This window comes from Aplidium turbinatum, chromosome 3, assembly GCF_918807975.1.
Source record: "Aplidium turbinatum chromosome 3, kaAplTurb1.1, whole genome shotgun sequence".
Classification (NCBI taxonomy): Eukaryota; Metazoa; Chordata; class Ascidiacea; order Aplousobranchia; family Polyclinidae; genus Aplidium; species Aplidium turbinatum.
In genome coordinates this window covers 40,324,093-40,342,982 of record NC_137474.1, presented here as the reverse complement: position 1 = coordinate 40,342,982, position 18,890 = coordinate 40,324,093, and the positions used below count along the sequence as shown (strand labels likewise).

Sequence of the window (18,890 nt, the reverse complement as noted above, 5' to 3'; positions counted from 1 at the left end):
CAAAAGCCTCTACAAGGATCGCATGCGAAACTACCAGGAATATCCTATTAAGGCTTTGTCGATCCGAGGATAAAGATTCAAAACCAACCAATCCATGGTCGAACTCAGAACCTGCATCGGTGGATCAAACCTCCACATGTATGCAAAACTGCTGAAATTAACCTCTCGAAGAAGCTTTCTCAGTCCGAAGATAAGCTTGAATCAGTTCTTGCTTGGCCTTATGGCAACTTCAGGGTAGAAAAATTGTGTAAGAATGAAGTAAACTTCGCCAATCAGGCTTCAAAACTGCCAGATAAAAAAAATTCTCTTAACCAGGAAATAAAGTGGCATCATTAGGCTACGCGAGAACACAACAGGAATGCCAACTATTGACATTGCCCAAGACTGACAGACCCATTTCAAGGGTTGTCGGACCCCAACTTTAATCAGCAAAACTATCCCATTTTCTTCATAACAGTTTTCTCAAATTTGGGAGAAAAACTGTTAATTTTGGATTACGTTCAACGCCGACAAATGGATGTTGCTGATTTAAGAAATATTTATTCGTGGACAGAAAAAGGCTGTTCTGAAAGTTTGAACCTTCTGGTTTTGCGTGTTTGTATTCAATAACTCATGCTTCACCAGGGCCGAAAGAAACACAAAGTGAGACCTAAATTGGCTACTCAGCTGAATCGTCGTCATTGGTGTGTGCCACCATTGACAGGGGACCTTTGGACGCGGAAACGCAGAGCATTCTTAGGATACAATCTGTTTTTTTAAACAGGGCCCGAGGATCTTATTGTTACCGAATCCAAATTATCTTTTCAATGGCCCTGGTGCTCAGTATACAAATTTTATATAATGCCCCGGTAGAAAGGGTTCTTTTGCATGGTTTTATTATTTCTTGCCGTAGAATCTGTACCGTATTTAAATACGCTACAGTATGGGCCAGTTGGGCCTACAATATTTTATAAATTTGCATCAAAACGATATTTGAACATTTTATAAGGCTAAATGTTTATCTTTTCAGCTATAAAATTGAAGCAATCAGATATCACTTGTATACGCTGGCGAAACAGCGATTGATGAACGGCAAGAACCGACCGAACCAGTGCACAATCAATCACTCTGATTGCCTGCAGCTGAAGTAGTAAGGTATTTGCAATTTGACCGCTAGCCATACCAGTAGACGTTTCATCACACTCTCGGCTGTTATGGGAAATCTTGCCCCTCCAATCGACAAAGTTTCGTTGGCTGGTACTTTAAAGTCTCCGCAACATGATATAAATAACTGTTCCATCAAGTAAGTGACACTGAAGGCGTAAATCTAGAGATGAGTCATCATTGCTTGGCCTTGCAGCCTGGTCGACCTCAAATGCAACTGAGTAATTGGAAAATCAGTGCAAAAGACCTAACACGGCTTTTTTTCTCTGCCGTAATTTGGCACAACTGGATTTCGAAATGCCAAAATGACTGTTACTGCCTTCCTTTCAATGTTACAAACGTAAAGCAAATTGATCTGTGTTTTTACAGTACAGGTACGCACAGCATTTATAGATTTGTTCCATTTATGTTAATGCACCAGTAATCTTGATGGCAGAACACTCAACATAACGCGTTATGTCACGAACCGAACACCAACATAAGCAACGCTGTAAAGATTAACCAAAGGTGATCGACTCAACAAAAGTGGTCTCAGAACGCAGAGGAAATTTGAACGTAATCAGGACGCCCATGTTTATGTGGGAAGTCAATTATGAACAGATTATTATCAATTGTGACAGATTTACACTCTTTCGGTCAAGATACACGAAACAAATAACGCAAACAGTCAACTGAGTGAGTGAATCATAATTAGTTTAAAAAAGAGGAAAAATTGAATGGGTCTTCTGCTACATCCAGAGGCGGTAAACCAACGGAGCGCGGAGTTGTACTTGAGCTGCTGGTTGCTGAGGAACTTGGGTAACTTTCTGAAGCTTTTGACAACTCGAAATCAAAATCCAAACCTTCCAACATGTCTTCCAAGTCCGTTGACGTAGGCGTGAGGGTTAGTGGAACGCTCTCCGCGATACTACTCTTGCTTTGTTTCCCAATAGTTGGTGTCAGCGTCGCAAACGGAATCGAATTGTCACCGTCACTACTTTCGGGAGGGGTCGAGTGGACTTGGGGAAATTGGGCATCGACAAAGCGCTTGATATCGTCACCAAAGCTTCGAGCGTCGCTATTTTGAGAAGCAGTCGTGACGCTGCCGTCGCTGAAGTTACTATGACAATTGAAGTCCGAAAAAAAAAGATCGGATACATCAGATATGTCAGACAGCTTGCTACTTGAGCCAACAGAGGACGTCTTTTCTGTGGGTGTTACGGTTGGGGACGGTTTTTCATACGGTCTGGTGAAAACATTAATACTTTTGAACTTTGCCTTTTTGTATCCCGCCAGTTTGAAATTGCGCTTAGGTTTAATAAGTTCCTCAATTTTAGTGGAACTGATCAACTTTGCTCTCGTGCGCCCGCTGCTGGCTGGCAATTTTTTAAAGTCACTGTACGTCTTTGAAGACTTCAGAGAAATATGCGAGTTTGGTAAAGCAACGGAGTCTTTTTTTACAACACGCATTTTGGCGTCATGCTGTATGCGGCTATCGATAGCTTCATCCAAGACAATGGTTTCAATAACCTCTTTTTCAGTGTTGACTTCCTGCGGGAATTCCTCATCACCTTCAAAATAAAAATACTTTTCCATAAGTGGAGCGACTGTGACCTGGCAAAAAGGAACTTAACAAATTGGAAATGTCAACGGTACATATTGAAGAGTACCGACAGACAACTGGCCGACCTCTGATGTTTCAGGATAAAGACTAAGAGTGTTTGAAGCAAAATAGAAAAAGAACTGCAATAACTCCAACTTAAAGTCATAAAAAAATGAACTGAATCCTACCTACGGTATTTGTCAGACTTTGAGCAGCGTACAAACCTGATAACGTGGCCTCTTTGTTAGTGACAAAGGTTAGATATTTTCTTCTCATGTCTTCTATATCTACAGGACTTTCGCCAGCAAGGCTTTGCTTTTCCCATACTATCATATGAATTTGCTTTGGTGATATTTTCGGGGCGTGGATTTTCCAAGTGCATATTGGATTTTTTAAATCATCACAACACATCCATTTATTTTCTGAAAAAGATGACAAATATTCAACGGGCGACAAGCTGAGGTTTATTTCCGAAGCGCACAAGTCTAAGTTATCAGACTCTTATTATTGTTAAGCAAAACAGTAATGCCCATTTTACCGTTAAGTAATTAATAAACGGTGAATCATATTGGAATTGGGGTGGGAAAGTTGCAGAAACAATTGCTTGATGAAACGTAGCTAGACGAAGTGATTACAGGCGTAGAAAGCAAACATTTTTGAATCTTAAATATAGAGTAGGGTGTTGCAGGCGCCCCATGAAATTTAAATCTTGGTTTCATCATGCTTACCTTTTTTGTGGTACTGTGTTTAGATCAGTAGACCACAAATATGAAGTTTCATAAATTTTCATCGACGTTTACCTCCACCGCCGAGGCCATTTTGAGGCCCACTTTTTGAAATTTTTTATGTATTTTGCCACTAGAGGGCAGTGTATAAGTTTTGCAATATTGGGGTATATTTAAAGGATGCCCTATGATGTTCTGAATTGTTTTAAAAAAAATTTGGAGAAATGGGATAAGTATATCCTAAAATATTCAAGTTTTGTCACTAATTTTTTGCACAATACTGCCCCTAGTGGTGAAAAGAAAAGTTAAAATATCTTGAAAACTACTCATCATATTGTTATGGAACTTGCGTGCACCCCCCCATTTTCATGGGTAAGGAATTTGATTTTAGCAATATTTTTGCAAAATATTACCACTAGAGGGCGGTAGTTCTAATTTTGAACTATTTTTCTGTAAAAAGGCGATATTGTTGCATTTCCTGAGCTGTGCTTCTGAAGAATACAATTTCATGGCTTCTGCACAACAAAATTTATTCAATTGTAAAGAAACTGCATGCATACCTGTACTATATCAATAAATCCAAACAGGCAATGTGAGTCTTAGTTTAAAACACAATTTCCGCAAAGTCAGTTTTGCGTTGATAAACGACGTTTTGTAAGATTTGGTATTATTCTTCAATCCTCCTCCACCGCTTGAATATTGTTTTGCGGATTTTTTTCTTGTTTTGCTAGATGAAGAAAGTCGGATACCAGTTTTACCCTTCTCTCTGCTGAGTCATTACAGACTCTGAGTGCACTTATGATACCATTAGCAGAAGCATTGCCATCATCTATTTCCCACTCTTTTGGGTGTTTGACATGAAAAGTTGTTGAAATGTGCAAAAGTTTAAAAAACATTTTGCTGCTGGCATTTGCATAGGAGCACAATGACAATGAGTTATCATTAACAATGTCTGGCAGCTCTGGCTTATCGTATCCATTACCAAACCTGTTTGTAACCTGGCCATGGAAACTTACATTTAAATGCAGCAGAGTTCTAGCCAAAGCTTCCTTTTCATCCATAATGACTTGTTCGAATGTTCGTCCCATAGAGCTAATGGGATCAGCTCACCAGTTACATACCATGTGTGCCTACTTAAAGCTTTTAAAGCTGATAATTTTGTCTACCGCAGCATAGCTTTTGATGTCACTTACCAGTTGCAAATCTTCTCAGGGTGCTGATGCAGCAATTGGACAGTTGAACCACCATCCATTAAATACAAACCTGCAAAGGTCAACAAATCACTCTATGTTTTGTATTTGTGACTTGGAAATGATTCCTTGCAGTAGAAAGTCTTGCAGCATTACTATCTTATAGCAATAGAGCTGCTTTCCCATCCACCTTGCTCGATGGACTGCACCACATTTCATGAAGTTGTACTGTCCACTTTTGATTCCAATCTACACCGTCATCAGGTCTAAAAGTTCTTTGTAATCACCCCTCTGATAATTTTGCATATCTCTCTCAAACTTTATGTGCTTAGACTTTTCTGCTTTGAGTTGTTACAAATTCTCCCAACTCTTGAGGATTTTTGGTGTGCAATACAGCTACAGCATGTGGGGTTGCATTGAATCCTTTGTTCCGGAATCTTTCGAATAGTTCAATGCCTGGAGATCTTGACGTTTCGACTTTCAGGGCTTCCCACACATGAGAAAGTATAACTTCTCCAATATGTTTTCTGCATGCTAGGCAGAGAAGTGGTTTGTCTAGCTTTATTTGAAAAAAATGCATGCAGCAGAGAGATGGCTTGAAAACAGTTTTTGGATGTTGTTGTGTTAAATTTTTCTTTTTTTTAAGGCCATTTCTCTGCTGCATGCATTTCTCTCTGCTGTCCATCGAGCAAGGTGGATGGGAAAGCAGCTCTATTGCTATGAGATAGTAATGCTGCAAGACTTTCTACTGCAAGGAATCATTTCCAAGTCACAAATACAAAACATAGAGTGATTTGTTGACCTTTGCAGGTTTGTATTTAATGGATGGTGGTTCAACTGTCCAATTGCTGCATCAGCACCCTGAGAAGATTTGCAACTGGTAAGTGACATCAAAAGCTATGCTGCGGTAGACAAAATTATCAGTCTTGCTGCTTTAAAAGCTTTAGATAGGCACACATGGTATGTAACTGGGGAGCTGATCCCCTTAGCTCTATGGGACAAACAAGTCACTATTGATGAAAAGGAAGCTTTGACTGGAACTCTGCAGCGTTTAAATGCAAGTTTCCATGGCCAGGTTACAAACAAGTTTGGTAATGGATACGATAAGCCAGAGCTGCCAGACATTGTTAATGGTAACTCATTGTCATTGTGCTCCTATGCAAATGTTAGCAGCAAAATGTTATTTGAACTTTTGCACATTTCAACAACTTTTCTTGTCAAACACCCAAAAAAGTGGGAAATAGATGATGGCTATGCTTCTGCTAATGGTATCATAAGTGCACTCAGAGTCTGTAATGATTCAGCAGAGAGAAGGGTAAAAATGGTATCCGACTTTCTTCATCTAGCAAAACAAGAAAAAGATCTACAAAACTATATTCAAGCGGTGGAGAAGAATCGAAGAAAGATACCGAATCTTAGAAACGTCATTTATCAACACAATGAAGATGCACAACTGCCTTTGCGGAAATTGTGTTAACTAAGACTCACATTGCCTGTTTGGATTTATTGATATAGTACAGGTATGCATGCAGTTTCTTTACAATTGAATAAATTTTGTTGTGCATAAACCATGAAATTGTATTCTTCAGAAACACAGCTCAGGAAATGCAACAATATCGCCTTTTCACAGGAAAATAGTTCAAAATTAGAACTACCGCCCTCTAGTGGTAATATTTTGCAAAAATATTGCTGAAGTCAAACTCCTTACCCATGAAAATGGGGGGGTGCACGCAAGTTCCATAACAATATGATAAGTAGTTTTCAAGATATTTTAACTTTTCTTTTTACCACTAGGGGCAGCATTGTGCAAAAAATTAGTGACAAAACTTGAATATTTTAGGATATACTTATCCCACTTCTCCAATTTTTTTTTTAAACAATTCAGAACATCATTGAGCATCTTTTAAATGTACCCCAATATTGCAAAACTTATACACTGCCATCTAGTGGCAAAATACATGAAAAATTTCAAAAAGTGGGCCTCAAAATGGCCTCGGCGGTGGAGGTAAACGTCGATGAAAATTTATGAAACTTCATATTTGTGGTCTACTGATCTAAACACAGTACCACAAAAAAGGTAAGCAAAATCCGAGAGCGTCGGGGCGCCTGCAACACCCTAATATAGAGCGGTGAAAAGCTACCAGTTGGAACGCATGCAACATCTCCCCTTCCGCATAATAAAAAAGTGTTGTCTATTCCAACTATTTCCAAGAACGACACTTCGAAACTCTACTCACCTTTATTGTCTCTTATCCAGACAACGAAATGATTGAATGGATTTGTGACGTACTGAATGACGGCAGTGACGCAATACAAGTGCTCCTGAATGCTGAAGTCCATAGTTCTCAGGCGATTGTGTGGTAAACCTCTTTGGAAGTGCATCACCAGACATGGAGGAACACTACAAAGAAGCTGGATCAATAAAGTGTTTTCAAAGTACATATCACATCATTCCAGCTTCCTTATAAAGCTGGAATGAAGTGATTGACTGTGAAAGTGATGTGTATATTGAATGTGATCAGCCAAAATTTACATCTCGATTTTCTTCATCCTTCTATTGTAAAGACTGCACCACATTTAGGTTTATTTTTATTCTGACGACAGCTCCTGAGTTCAGACGAAAACCTGCAGCTTAGAGCCACCTTTTACTTGCTATTTTGATGCTTATAGTACCACCAATTAACTCTTCAAACTTGACTATTTTAAGTAGGGCAACTTTGCAGTAAGACGATATTGGAAGTAACGTTTTCAATAAGTTCTTGACAATCACTATATAGGTTTTCGTAAATAAAACATTGCTAATTTATCCAGTTTGCACAGCTCGTCTTACACTTCCATGATCATATTCATCCGCTGATCTTTTGCAGAACAGGAGAAGCACTGCCGAGAAAAAGAAGCGTTCAGAGGATGGAAATCGCAGCAAGTCGACGGGAAAGAAACAACGGTAGTGGTTGATCGTCTCACTTTCCTGTAGTTGCATTCTTCACAAGCCAGCTCCCAACTGTGAAAAAGACGCAATTAAAAACTAGCAGTAAATTCTCAGGTTGAAAAAAAAATGGTAAAAATTGTCAACAAAAGGTTAGATTAAACTCACACAAAAACGAGTATAGCAATTCTTTCATAACAAACATGTAACCCAAGGTCAATCTTCTGCTAACATTTTGTCGTGCAGGTGGTTTGACTGCTGAGTAAACGTAATTTATTGTTGTAGTTTGTGATAAGTTACAATTTAAGTAATATATAATGCAATAATTACTGCACGTTTCAGAGAAATCGCTCTCAAGCTTTAACCACGGTTAAATGTGAACTTACCGTAACTGTACAGAGAACATATCCTGCATGATAGGATCAAGTTTGAGAAAACCGGGAAGCAATTCGACAATGCTCTCATCTTTCCCTACAAAAACAATGAGTAGATGAAACCCAGGTGCAATGCTAAATGAAATGATTTTCCAAGTACGGATGTGAGAACTTGAGATTTAAAACATTCAATATCATACCTACTGTAGAGTTACTTACTTACACACAAACACATGACCTGTCACAAAAGCACAATGTTGGCACACATAAAAAAAAAGCATTCAAGTACAACTTTCTTTAAGATGTGTTTTAACTAAATTGACATCCATCCGCAAAAATACTTGAAAAAACTTAATGAAAACAATGTATGCACTCAACTTGATGTAAAAATTAAAACAAACGCACGAACCGTTTTCTAGAAAAATATGTGTCTGGAGAAGATTGAACACTTCGAGTCGGATTGAATGCAGTTTAGCGATAATGTCAGCCTTCAAACGTGCAACAGATTTTTTGACAGCACGTTTTTTCAGTAAAAGCTCATTGCACTCTGCTTGGCAGTCATCAAAGGTTTTGCAAAGCCTAAATACAATAAGATCATTATTACAAAACATCCAACATCAAGCATGTTATTGCTTCTGTGCTTCAGCAATAGGCAGCCTTGCAGCCATGTGCTCTTGGTGGATGACATCGGTCAAACCTCCAGCTGATATTCAACCAAAATTGAACAATGTACATTGTACAAGTACATGGACCTTAAGTTTTATGGAACATATCGACATCGATTAGTTATGAGAAAGTACTTTTCATTAATTAATATTGCTGAATACTTCAAGTCAAAAATCTGGTCTTGCATCATAAACTTATAAAAATTATTGCATACCTCTAAGTTCAATATTATTCTGAGCAGACGCAACTTCAATCAGCATGAGCCTAAAAGTTTGTTGAATTACGAGTTGGTAAACTGCTGTGAGATGTAACAAGAAAGGTGTCCAAACAAGCTTACCTTTTAATGAAACATAAAAGTTGACTAAACATCTAAACAAGCAAATGTAACTGCATAGTTAAATGGATTGTTAAGTCAACTCTAAGGTACGTTATGATAAAGATATCTAAAACCAGCTAAGCATATTAAATTCAAACCAATACCTATAAAAGATATTTTCATTCCTTGTTGCGCGTTTCAAATGAAAGTTTAATGCTTCTCTGACACAAGAGTTATTTACTGTGCTCAGAAGTATGGTGTCTAGCCAGCACAAATTATTCTCATTTTTCCATTGAATCATTTTAACATTCCTTGGTACGCCTGACAGTTCATGTTTGCCACATTGGTCTGGTTGTTCAGGTATCATGATCACTTCACTATCACTCTGACAACCTGAACCATTGCTGGATGCTAAAGGTGTTGATGGAGTGCTATCTTTATCAGCTTGATCACTTTGTATTTCAGAAATTTCACCATCTAAGTCCTGGAGATCATTGTGACAATTATTGCCCACCGACAGGTCTGTATCAGCATGTGGAGAAATCTTTTCTTTCTGAGCATTAGCTTCTTTACTTGGATCGACAACTGAATCTTTTGAAAAAGGGACTGATTCTTCAGGCAATAGGCAAATTGCGTTGTTGTTGAAAAGATTTTGTGATGCATCACTCTTCAGACTACAAGTGTCTGAAATAGAAGCTGTTTCACCACATTCACTTTTAAGTGTGTTGCTGCCACTAAGGCTGCTAGTAGAATTCTGATCCTCACTTAATGGCCGCGTCCAACCTGTATTCTTAACTTTATAAGGAGGAGAAAAATGCGTAGTTTTGTTGAGAGTGATGATATCAAGGTTATGCTTATCTGGATGTTGGATTTTGTTTATCTGAGGAATAGCCAGGCATTCTTCATTCAAATCAGGCAAACTGTTCAAATCAAGCAATGAAACATCCTGCTTTAAACGTTTTGACTTGATGGCAGCCTGCAAGTTAAGAGATTTCTTCCTTTTTCTTGTTGATGTTGAAAACAATTGTTGAAGACTGCGCTTGACCACGTAAGCTTCTACATTATTTTCTGACATTGGAAACTGGCACTGCAATGAAAAAAATAATGTTTAAAACCCCATAAAAACGTATTTAAGTATGAAAAATTTAAGCCCAAGAGTTTTAGTAAATCAAAATTGCAGTGTAAACCATTATAAAGATCACCACACTTTACTTACAAATTACCAATATCATTATTATTTACATTTTCCTGTGTGCACATATACAATGCATCTTCAAAGTTGAATTGGAACAGTTTTAGCTGGCTAAGACGTCCGGATTCTTGACAACTTCTACACCATGGCTCCAAAAGACCCTTATTTTCGTTCCAAGTTGTTGATGCGGCATGTTCATGGGAACTGTTGCTTTCCACAACCTTAACAAGTAAATTTGATAACACATTCTTTAAAAAGAAATTTTTAAATGCATTGATATATAAGCATCAAACCAAAGAATAAATATTTTTCAAAAGCCGCTGGCCACCGATGCACAATGAAGCATGGGACCAGAGCAAGCTGTTGTGTGAGTTAACACTCAACATGCAGTAGCTTCTTAAGCTTAGCCGTAAGCTACTTACTTTGTAAGCTGCTTCATAAGCAGCAGCTTTCGTAATGCAGATTGAAAACTATTACCAATACCAAAGACTTAGTTACAGACTCTTAGGAAATCTGAGCAATTCGACACTATATGCCAAAACAGAAACAGAATTCCTCCAAGTTTCAAATAATAAATACAACTGCTTACCGAACTCATTATAAAATGATCTTCAGTAGAGCTTACTAACTTGCTGACATGGTAAAATGCATGACCATCTGTAGCACTGGCAGGACTAACTGCGCCGTCCGGCATTTGTATGCAAAACCGCAGATGATTGAGACAAGGCACTGGTTATACTGCAGATGTAATGATATATTTTTCAGCTTGGCACTTGATTGAGAGGATTTAAGTACTTTTTATGGTTACCATACACATTATTATCAGTGTTTAAAAATTTCCAAGCTGAAGCACCACAATGAGTCTTTGTAGGTCTGTGAAGCTTGCATGAAGAAACAACTTTTTATTCTAACAAAATATACAATTTAAACTGGTATGCAATTTAAACATTGAGCTACTGAAAAATTTACAGCTCTTAGTAGTGTTAACTTTGTATATTATCTATCATAGCACAAAATCAGCAGCAACACCAATGAGCAACTCCCTTTTACTACTTTTAGTCAAGAGGGAAAACAATTTAACATTTATATCAGAGCTGATGTTCGCTTTTTTGCTTGTTTTAATGTCATGATTGCTATTAAAAATGTTATTCCACTTAAAATTTATAGCCTTCTCCCTTCTTCCTGTAAAAGACTAGATACATCACTCTTCAAGCAATGATTAAATATTTACACCAAATATTGTTATCAATCTATGTAACAACAATGCAAAGCTCCACATAAGCAGTGGCTAATACTACCCAGAAAGTAAATATATTATATAGCCACTGCCCAAAAGGCTACTTTTTTTCATATAGACCATGTAAATCAAATAACATTGTTTACGACTGAGCACTAGTAATTTGGTATATGCATTCATAACAACGTATAACTAAATTAGAATTGTTGAAGAAAAGCAGTTATTAAAGCTTTTTTACTAATACAGGGTCTTCTGTGTAATACAGACGAAATCAGGGGAGCAAGTCTTTTAGGCGCAGACAGTTCGGTGGCAAAGGCGCCAGTCAAATAGGCGCGCACACTGTGGCGTCTGGATATTTAGGTGCGGAGCACTGTGGCGCCCGTTCATTTAGGTGCTATTCCTAGTAAAGTCTGCAGATTGTATCAGCTTGGCAGGTAAGGCAATGCTTTTCACACAAAATGTTTATTGAACAAAAAAATATGTCATGGCTTCAGTGAGTGAAGCTGCTTAAACCGGCAATGCTTTTCACACAAAATGTTATATTGAACAGAAAAATATATTGTATTTTAATGGGCGTGTTCGGCATTTATTTGTTGTTAATCCAGGTTTGCGTCGGCAAAAGCTTCATCAATAAATTATTCAAGTTTCCGAACATGACTGAGTTCACTTTTAGTGAGTCAAATAATAACTATACTAAACATCAGTAAAAAATATACTGTAGCCTATATTCAAGGGGGTGGTAGGCTTGAGTGAAGGGTACCGTAACTTAGTTTTCCGTCAAAACCCCGACTAGGTTTGATAACGAGCAAAGTCGCACCATTATGATTGCAACTTGTACCCAGAATTCATATGCCTTATAGAAATGTATTCATGTAGTAGAGCGTTGTCTCATACGTACTCGCCACACGACCAATCCATCCCGAGTAGAAGTAATTGCGAAAGATAACAGATTAAGTAAAGTTCCATCTGGCTGCAACTTGTGTTCAGGATGCATAGCAAATGTCCTGCGAAGATGTGCTAATATCAAGAGTAGTAAATGTTGTCTCGCACCTCATCTCCACACGCACAATAACAAAACAACATATTTTTCTGTTCAATATAACATTTTGTGTGAAAAGCATTGCCCTACCTGCCAAGCTGATACAATCTGCAGACTTTACTAGGAATAGCACCTAAATAAACGGGAGCCACAGTGCTCCGCACCTATATATCCAGACGCCACAGTGTGCGCGCCTATCTCACCGGCACCTAACTGTCTGCGCCTAAAAGACGTGGACCCGAAATCAGCTACTCGTATCAGCCATTTGCAAGACATTTTGATTATCCAATTGATACGTTTAACCAATTTGCCTAAAGAAAAGTGGGTCTGCTACTATTTGGTGAGTCCGATTCGGTGAGTTCCTAACCTCTAACCCTAACCCTAAAACGGCAATGATAATTAGGCTACTGTACCCGATAATTAAAAAAATCCCCCGTTAAGGGATCGGACTCACCGAAACGGGCCATTCCGAAGAAAAGTGGTATATTGTGATCAGGCATTCTTGTTGGGAATATGCGTGTGCTAACTCTGTTTCATTGAGCTTCACAACTACGCGGTTTGGTCCTACAACTGTTTGTAAGTCTAATTAAACTTCGGGTGGTTATTAGCGCTTCGTTACACAACACGTGCATTGCTTGTACGGTTAAAGCACTCTCCTGCAAACCGCGACAATCAGACCCCTTTTATCTTTGTGATGTCACAAGATAAACTTTGATCACCTACATCTTTGTTTATGCATGCTATTTTAGGTCTGTTGCAATGTGATTATTTCCATTATCTGTTCTTTCGTCTGAAGTCCAGCTATGCAATAAATAGATCTTTGTGGTGCAGTGTCTTACGCATAAGATGACAACACAGGATTATTGTCGCTTGTTTTCCTTTTAATGGCACGCATCTGTCTGGTGACATTATTTTCTGCACTTTGCTTTTGCATGTGACAGAGAGTTATGCGAAGGGACATACGTTTTTAGCTTACCAGTAAACGTTTGTCACACGACTCATTGTCTTTGTTGAGATGTTTGTAAGCAAAGACAATGATACGATTAGATGAATGAAGTATGCAAACGAGAAGCAAGTGCTGATACAATTATCGGGTCCACGTCTTTTAGGCGCCGGTCAAATAGGTGCGCACACTGTGGCGTCTGGATATTTAGTTGCAGAGCACTGTGGCGCCCATTCATTTAGATGCTGTTCCTAGTAAAGTCTGCAGATTTTATGAGCTCAGCTTTGGCAAACCTAGTCGGGGTTTTGACAGAAAACTAAGTTACTCTTCACTCAAGCCTACCACCTGCTTGAATATAGGCTACGGTATATTTTTTACTGATGTTTAGTGTAGTTATTATTTGACTTATATAACTTAAAGTGAACTCAGTCATGTTCGGAAACTTGAATAATTTATTGATAAAGCTTTCGCTGAAAGCAAACCTGGACTAACAACAAATAAATGCCGAACACGCCCATTAAAAAAACAATATATTTTTCTGTTCAATGTAACATTTTGTGTGAAAAGCATTTCCGGTTTTAACAGCTGCACTCACCGAAGCCATGACATATTGTTCTGTTCAATACAACATTTTGTGTGAAAAGCATTGCCGGTTTAAGCAGCTTCACTCACTGAAGCCCTGACCAACAACAAATAAATCCATGCGCATTAACAAAACAACATATTTTTCTGTTCACTATAACATTTAGTCAGAAAAGTATTGCCCTACCTGCCAAGCTGATACAATCTGGAGACTTACTAGGAATGACACCTAAATGAATAGGCGCCACAGTGCTCCGCATCTAAATATCCAGACGCCACAGTGTACGCGCCTATTTGACCAGCACCTAACTGTCTGCGCCTAAAAGACTTGCTCCCCAATTATCAGACATATTCCTAGAAGTGGGGTACATTAAAGTGACAGTTTCGCTTGACATTAGATAAGATTTGGGAAGCTAGTGTACAAGTCTTAGTGTTGGTCATAAACGCTATAACGAAAATATACATCAAAGATTGGAATCATCCAACACATATAGAGCGAAGGCCGAAGGTGTGCCAGATCATTCGGCCCTGCGCACTTTGGAAATTATTGCCACATTTTCCAGTTGTGCAGATGAAAGGATCACCACAGTTTGGATCTTATTTCATTTAAAATTGGTAAGGGACGAAAAGTCTCTTGAGCTTTAAAACTTGATCAAATTAGATTTGGGAGATGATTTACCAAACAAATGATTTGAAAAAAATGTTTAATCTGACACTTTAACAACAGCTATCTAGACAAGCATTATAAACAAAGTTGCAATGATTTATAACACTGACCAAAGTACTCTTGGGGTTAGATTTGTATGATATTTTGTTAGCTTACTTCGTTTTCAAATCTGATTTCAATAGATTTGGGATATGATTAACTTCGCAAGAAGGATTTGAATTACAGGTGGGTCTTGTAGCGTCCAAAAATTTAGTGAATAATAGCATCTGTGAGGGGTCCCACAAATTACCCATAAGCCCCATAAGTCGCGTCGAATTACCCATAAGCATCATAAGTCGCGTCGAATTACCCATAAGCCCCATAAGTCGCGTCGAATTACCCATAAGCCCCATAAGTCGCGTCAAATTACCCATAAGCCCCATAAGTCGCGTCGAATTACCCAAATGCCCCATAAGTCGCGTCGAATTACCCATAAGCCCCATAAGTCGCGTCGAATTACCCATAGGCACCATAAGTAGCATTGAATTACCTAGAAGTAACGTCGAATTACCCATAAGCCTGTAGAGTGTGGTCTATAGCCGTCTAGAAGCCTAGTAGGCCTAGTCGGCTGCATAGCCGATCGAGTGGTGAGGAGCACTGGCTGGGCGTTCCAAAATATAGTTCGACACCGCTCAAGAGCAGGACACTTGAAGGCATGCCTAAAGGTGGACACAAAGATTGGCTTCGTTGCCTTTCCGTCCGCTTATGTGTAATCTGCAGTTTGCTGCAGCAGATGGAGTGTTTTGTCCGATAAAACACCTTAACATTGGACAATTTTCCCTATGAACCAGGTGACTGCAGCATAGCAATCGTTCTCGCACTCAGCCAGAGACTTAATTCTTGCTTTAAACTTGATAATTAAAGAAAAAAAAGAATAATGGCAAGGGTGGGAATCAAACCCGTGTCACCAAATTCAATAGCCCTTTGGCTAAAGCGCTAAACCACTCTGCCACGCAAGCGCTCGTGAAATCTTCGCTTAATTTGGTTTATATGGGTAATGTTTCGAGAACGCTCACAATATTATCAGTTTGGTTTGTTTTTATTTCTGACCATCACAACGAAAAAACAATATACGACAAACTTAGCAGAGGTCTATAAAAGGTAGAATAGACAAAACGCGGACGTTATAACGTGCATGATACCAAAGCAGGACAATCAGTTTAAGTGACACGATCGCAAGTCGCAACAGCGACTTGCAGATTACGTATACGCTGACATGAAGGCGTAAGTAATTCCACGTTGCTTATGGGTAATTCGACGTGAGTCGAATTACCCATAAGCCCCATAAGTGGCGTCGAATTACCCATAAGCTCCATAAGTCGCGTCAAATTACCCAAATGCCCCATAAGTCGCGTCAAATTACCCAAATGCCCCATAAGTCGCGTCGAATTACCCATAAGCAACGTGGAATTACTTACGCCTCATGTCAGCGTATATGTAATCTGCAGGTTGCTGTTGCGACCGTGTCATGTTAAACTGATTGTCCTGCTTTGGTATCCTGCACGTTATAACGTCCGCGTTTTGTCGCTTCTAGCTTTTATAGATCTCTGCTAAGTTTGTCGTATATTGTTTTTTCGTTGTGATGGTCAGAAATAAAAACAAACCAAACTGATAATATTGTGAGCGTTCTCGAAACATTACCCATATAAATCAAATTAAGCGAAGATTTCACGAGCGCTTGCGTGGCAGAGTGGTTAAGCCAAAGGCTATTGAATTTGGTGACACGGGTTTGATTCCCACCCTTGCCATTATTCTTTTTTTTTTTTAATTATCAAGTTTAAAGCGAGAATGAAGTCTCTGGCTGAGTGCGAGAACGATTGCTATGCTGCAGTCACCTGGTACAGAGAGAAAATTGTCCAATGTTAAGGTGTTTTATCGGACAGAACACTCCATCTGCTGCAGCAAACTGCAGATTACACATAAGCGGACGGAAAGGCAACGAAGCCAATCTTTGTGTCCACTTTTAGGCATGCCTTCCAGTGTCCTGCTCTTGAGCGGTGTCGAACCAGAGGTCGAACTATATTTTGGAACGCCCAGCCAGTGCTCCTCACCACTCGGCTATGCAGCCGACTACTAGGCTTATAGACGGCTATAGACTACACTCTACAGGCTTATGGGTAATTCGACGTTACTTCTAGGTAATTCAATGCTACTTATGGTGCCTATGGGTAATTCGACGCGACTTATGGGTAATTCGACGCGACTTATGGGGCTTATGGGTAATTCGACGCGACTTATGGAGCTTATGGGTAATTCGACGCGACTTATGGGCTTATGGGTAATTCGACGCGACGTACGGAGCTTATGGGTAATTCGACGCGACTTATGGTGCTTATGGGTAATTCGTGGGACCGTCTGTGAGTTGTATAAATAATCAAGAACTAATGCCTTATGTTCTGCCAAACGTAAATCCTAACACAATGGCAATTTATTGTTATCTTGATATCTGCCCCGATAGCTCAGTTGGTTAATAAGCGCCTGACTTTACAAACGAAGAATCTGCACTCTGCAAGATCAAACGGCCCTGGTTTGACTCTCGGGATGTGCACTTGAGCAATGCAATTTTAGAACTGATCTTCATTCAGCAACAGTGCAGCACCCATTGGACGGAATAATTCACATTTTACAGACAACCTTACTTTCATAATGTTCAGAAACTTTACTGTCAATCTCGATGAGCGAGCCTGTGTCAGTGGTTCAAAGCCTATACTCTATGACGGATTATTGTAGTGTTATCGTAAACTGTAAATAGCCTAAAACAAATTTAAACTAATGTAAGATCATGTTCTTTGAAATAAGTGAGGTTTAGATGACGCAGATGCAATCTAATTCGTACCATGAACAATTCGTACCTTGAAAAGATCGAGAGAAAATTAAAAAAAGCCGAAGTTGCTAATTGCAGTTTCCGCAAACATTTTAAAAATTTTCGCAAACAAAAACTCTTAGGATCATTACCAGAAATTTTAAAATTTGCAGAAACTCCGATCAACCCTAACCCTTTTAAAATGTTTGCGGAAACTGTGATCAGAGACTTCGGCAAACTTTTAGGATCATTACCGGAAATTTTAAAATGTTTGCGGAAAAACGGAAACTGAGATCAGCGACTTCGGCAAACTTTTAGGATCATTACCGGAAATTTTAAAATGTTTGCGGAAAAACGGAAACTGAGATCAGCAATGTTCTATTTTTTCTCTCGATTTTACTAACCTAACCAACCAATACCCTAACCCTTTTAAAATGTTTGCGGATGCGGAAACTGCAATCAGCTACTTCGGCATTTTTTAATTTTTTCTCTCGATCTTTTCAAGGTACGAACTGAAGGTACAAATTGTTCATGGTACGAATTAGGTTGCGCCCAAATGACGCAAGCGCAAAGAACATTCAGTAGCATAGACTACCGGTAAGTCAAGTCTGCAGAAACAAAGCCATTATCACTGCACAAGATGTTTCAGCCCTTTAATTTCTTACCCTAACCGTCAGGATTAGGTACGGTAAGGGTTTCAGTTGGGGTTCGAAAATTGTAAAGCAAAGGTAAAGTAGTCAAGACACAAAACAGCCCTATATTTTTGGTTGATTCCAATATATGACATTTATTACCAAAGTGGAGACTTGTACACCAGCTCTGTATTTGGTTTGGGATTTCAGATTTTGATACAATAAAATCATTGATACCGTACATTTAAGCAGTGTGCGCTTAACCGATTTCGTCTGTAGTTTCAATTAAAATACCGTATATGTAGATCCAAACTACGGTATTAAAAATGAACTTCAAGTAAACAAACCAAGAGGCTCACTTACCAAAGTACAGTTATACCAAATATATATATACTCACCACATTACCCAAGAACTTTAATGTATTTCTATTGAAGCAGTAAAATTAGTTAGGCTACCATACCATCTTTCATGAGAGTTACCGGTATTTGTATAAAAATGCTGATCGTCAGCATGTATTTATTTCACTGTCAAAAGCCGAATCCGACCTACATTCTAAAAGATAACTCTATTAGAATGAAGAAATAATGTAAGCCTAATACTCAAAAAACAAATCAATAGCATTTTTTAGAAGCCTAATACTATCAGTAATAGTACTGGTAGCCTTTCTAAACTTCTGTTGAAGCAGGTAATTAACAAATATGTGTTCTTTAAACGTTATCTAATTTAAGAGTATTGTCCAATGCCAAACCAATTTGCACTACAAGGTACCTTATTAAGTCTGCAACACAGCAACCCTACCTTTGACTTGGCCAGGGCACAGGCCCACTGTAAAT

At 38.8% G+C, this 18,890-nt stretch overlaps 1 protein-coding gene across 3 annotated transcripts; it reads right to left on the bottom strand.

Annotated features, from left to right (window-relative positions):
• Positions 1–993: 993 nt before the first annotated feature.
• LOC145767187 (uncharacterized) lies at positions 994–18,629 on the bottom strand. Of its 3 annotated transcripts, XM_082578961.1 has the most exons (10): positions 18,455–18,629; positions 10,704–10,852; positions 10,165–10,335; positions 9,087–10,009; positions 8,350–8,519; positions 7,953–8,037; positions 7,471–7,641; positions 6,878–7,041; positions 2,950–3,147; positions 994–2,693 (listed from the first exon to the last, which is right to left on the bottom strand). In XM_082578961.1, the coding sequence occupies exons 2-10, from the start codon at positions 10,806–10,808 to the stop codon at positions 1,834–1,836; spliced, it is 2,847 nt and encodes a 948-aa protein (XP_082435087.1). In that variant the 5' UTR covers positions 10,809–10,852; positions 18,455–18,629; the 3' UTR covers positions 994–1,833. The 3 variants fall into 3 exon arrangements, with proteins under 3 accessions (XP_082435087.1, XP_082435088.1, XP_082435089.1); XM_082578962.1 differs by lacking the exon at positions 18,455–18,629 and having other exon boundaries at positions 10,704–13,766; XM_082578963.1 differs by lacking the exon at positions 10,704–10,852 and having other exon boundaries at positions 995–2,693; positions 18,455–18,628.
• Between the last annotated feature and the right edge of the window lie 261 nt (positions 18,630–18,890).

Bases quoted from the DNA above. Each gene is read 5' to 3' on its own strand.
- LOC145767187 (XM_082578961.1), bottom strand. From the start codon at position 10,808: ATGCCGGACGGCGCAGTTAGTCCTGCCAGTGCTACAGATGGTCATGCA. The intron at 10,010-10,164 runs GTAAATAATAAT...TTTTCATTGCAG, and splicing joins ATATGTGCACACAGGAAAAT to TGCCAGTTTCCAATGTCAGA. The intron at 8,520-9,086 runs GTATTGGTTTGA...TATTGTATTTAG, and splicing joins AATGAAAATATCTTTTATAG to GCTTTGCAAAACCTTTGATG.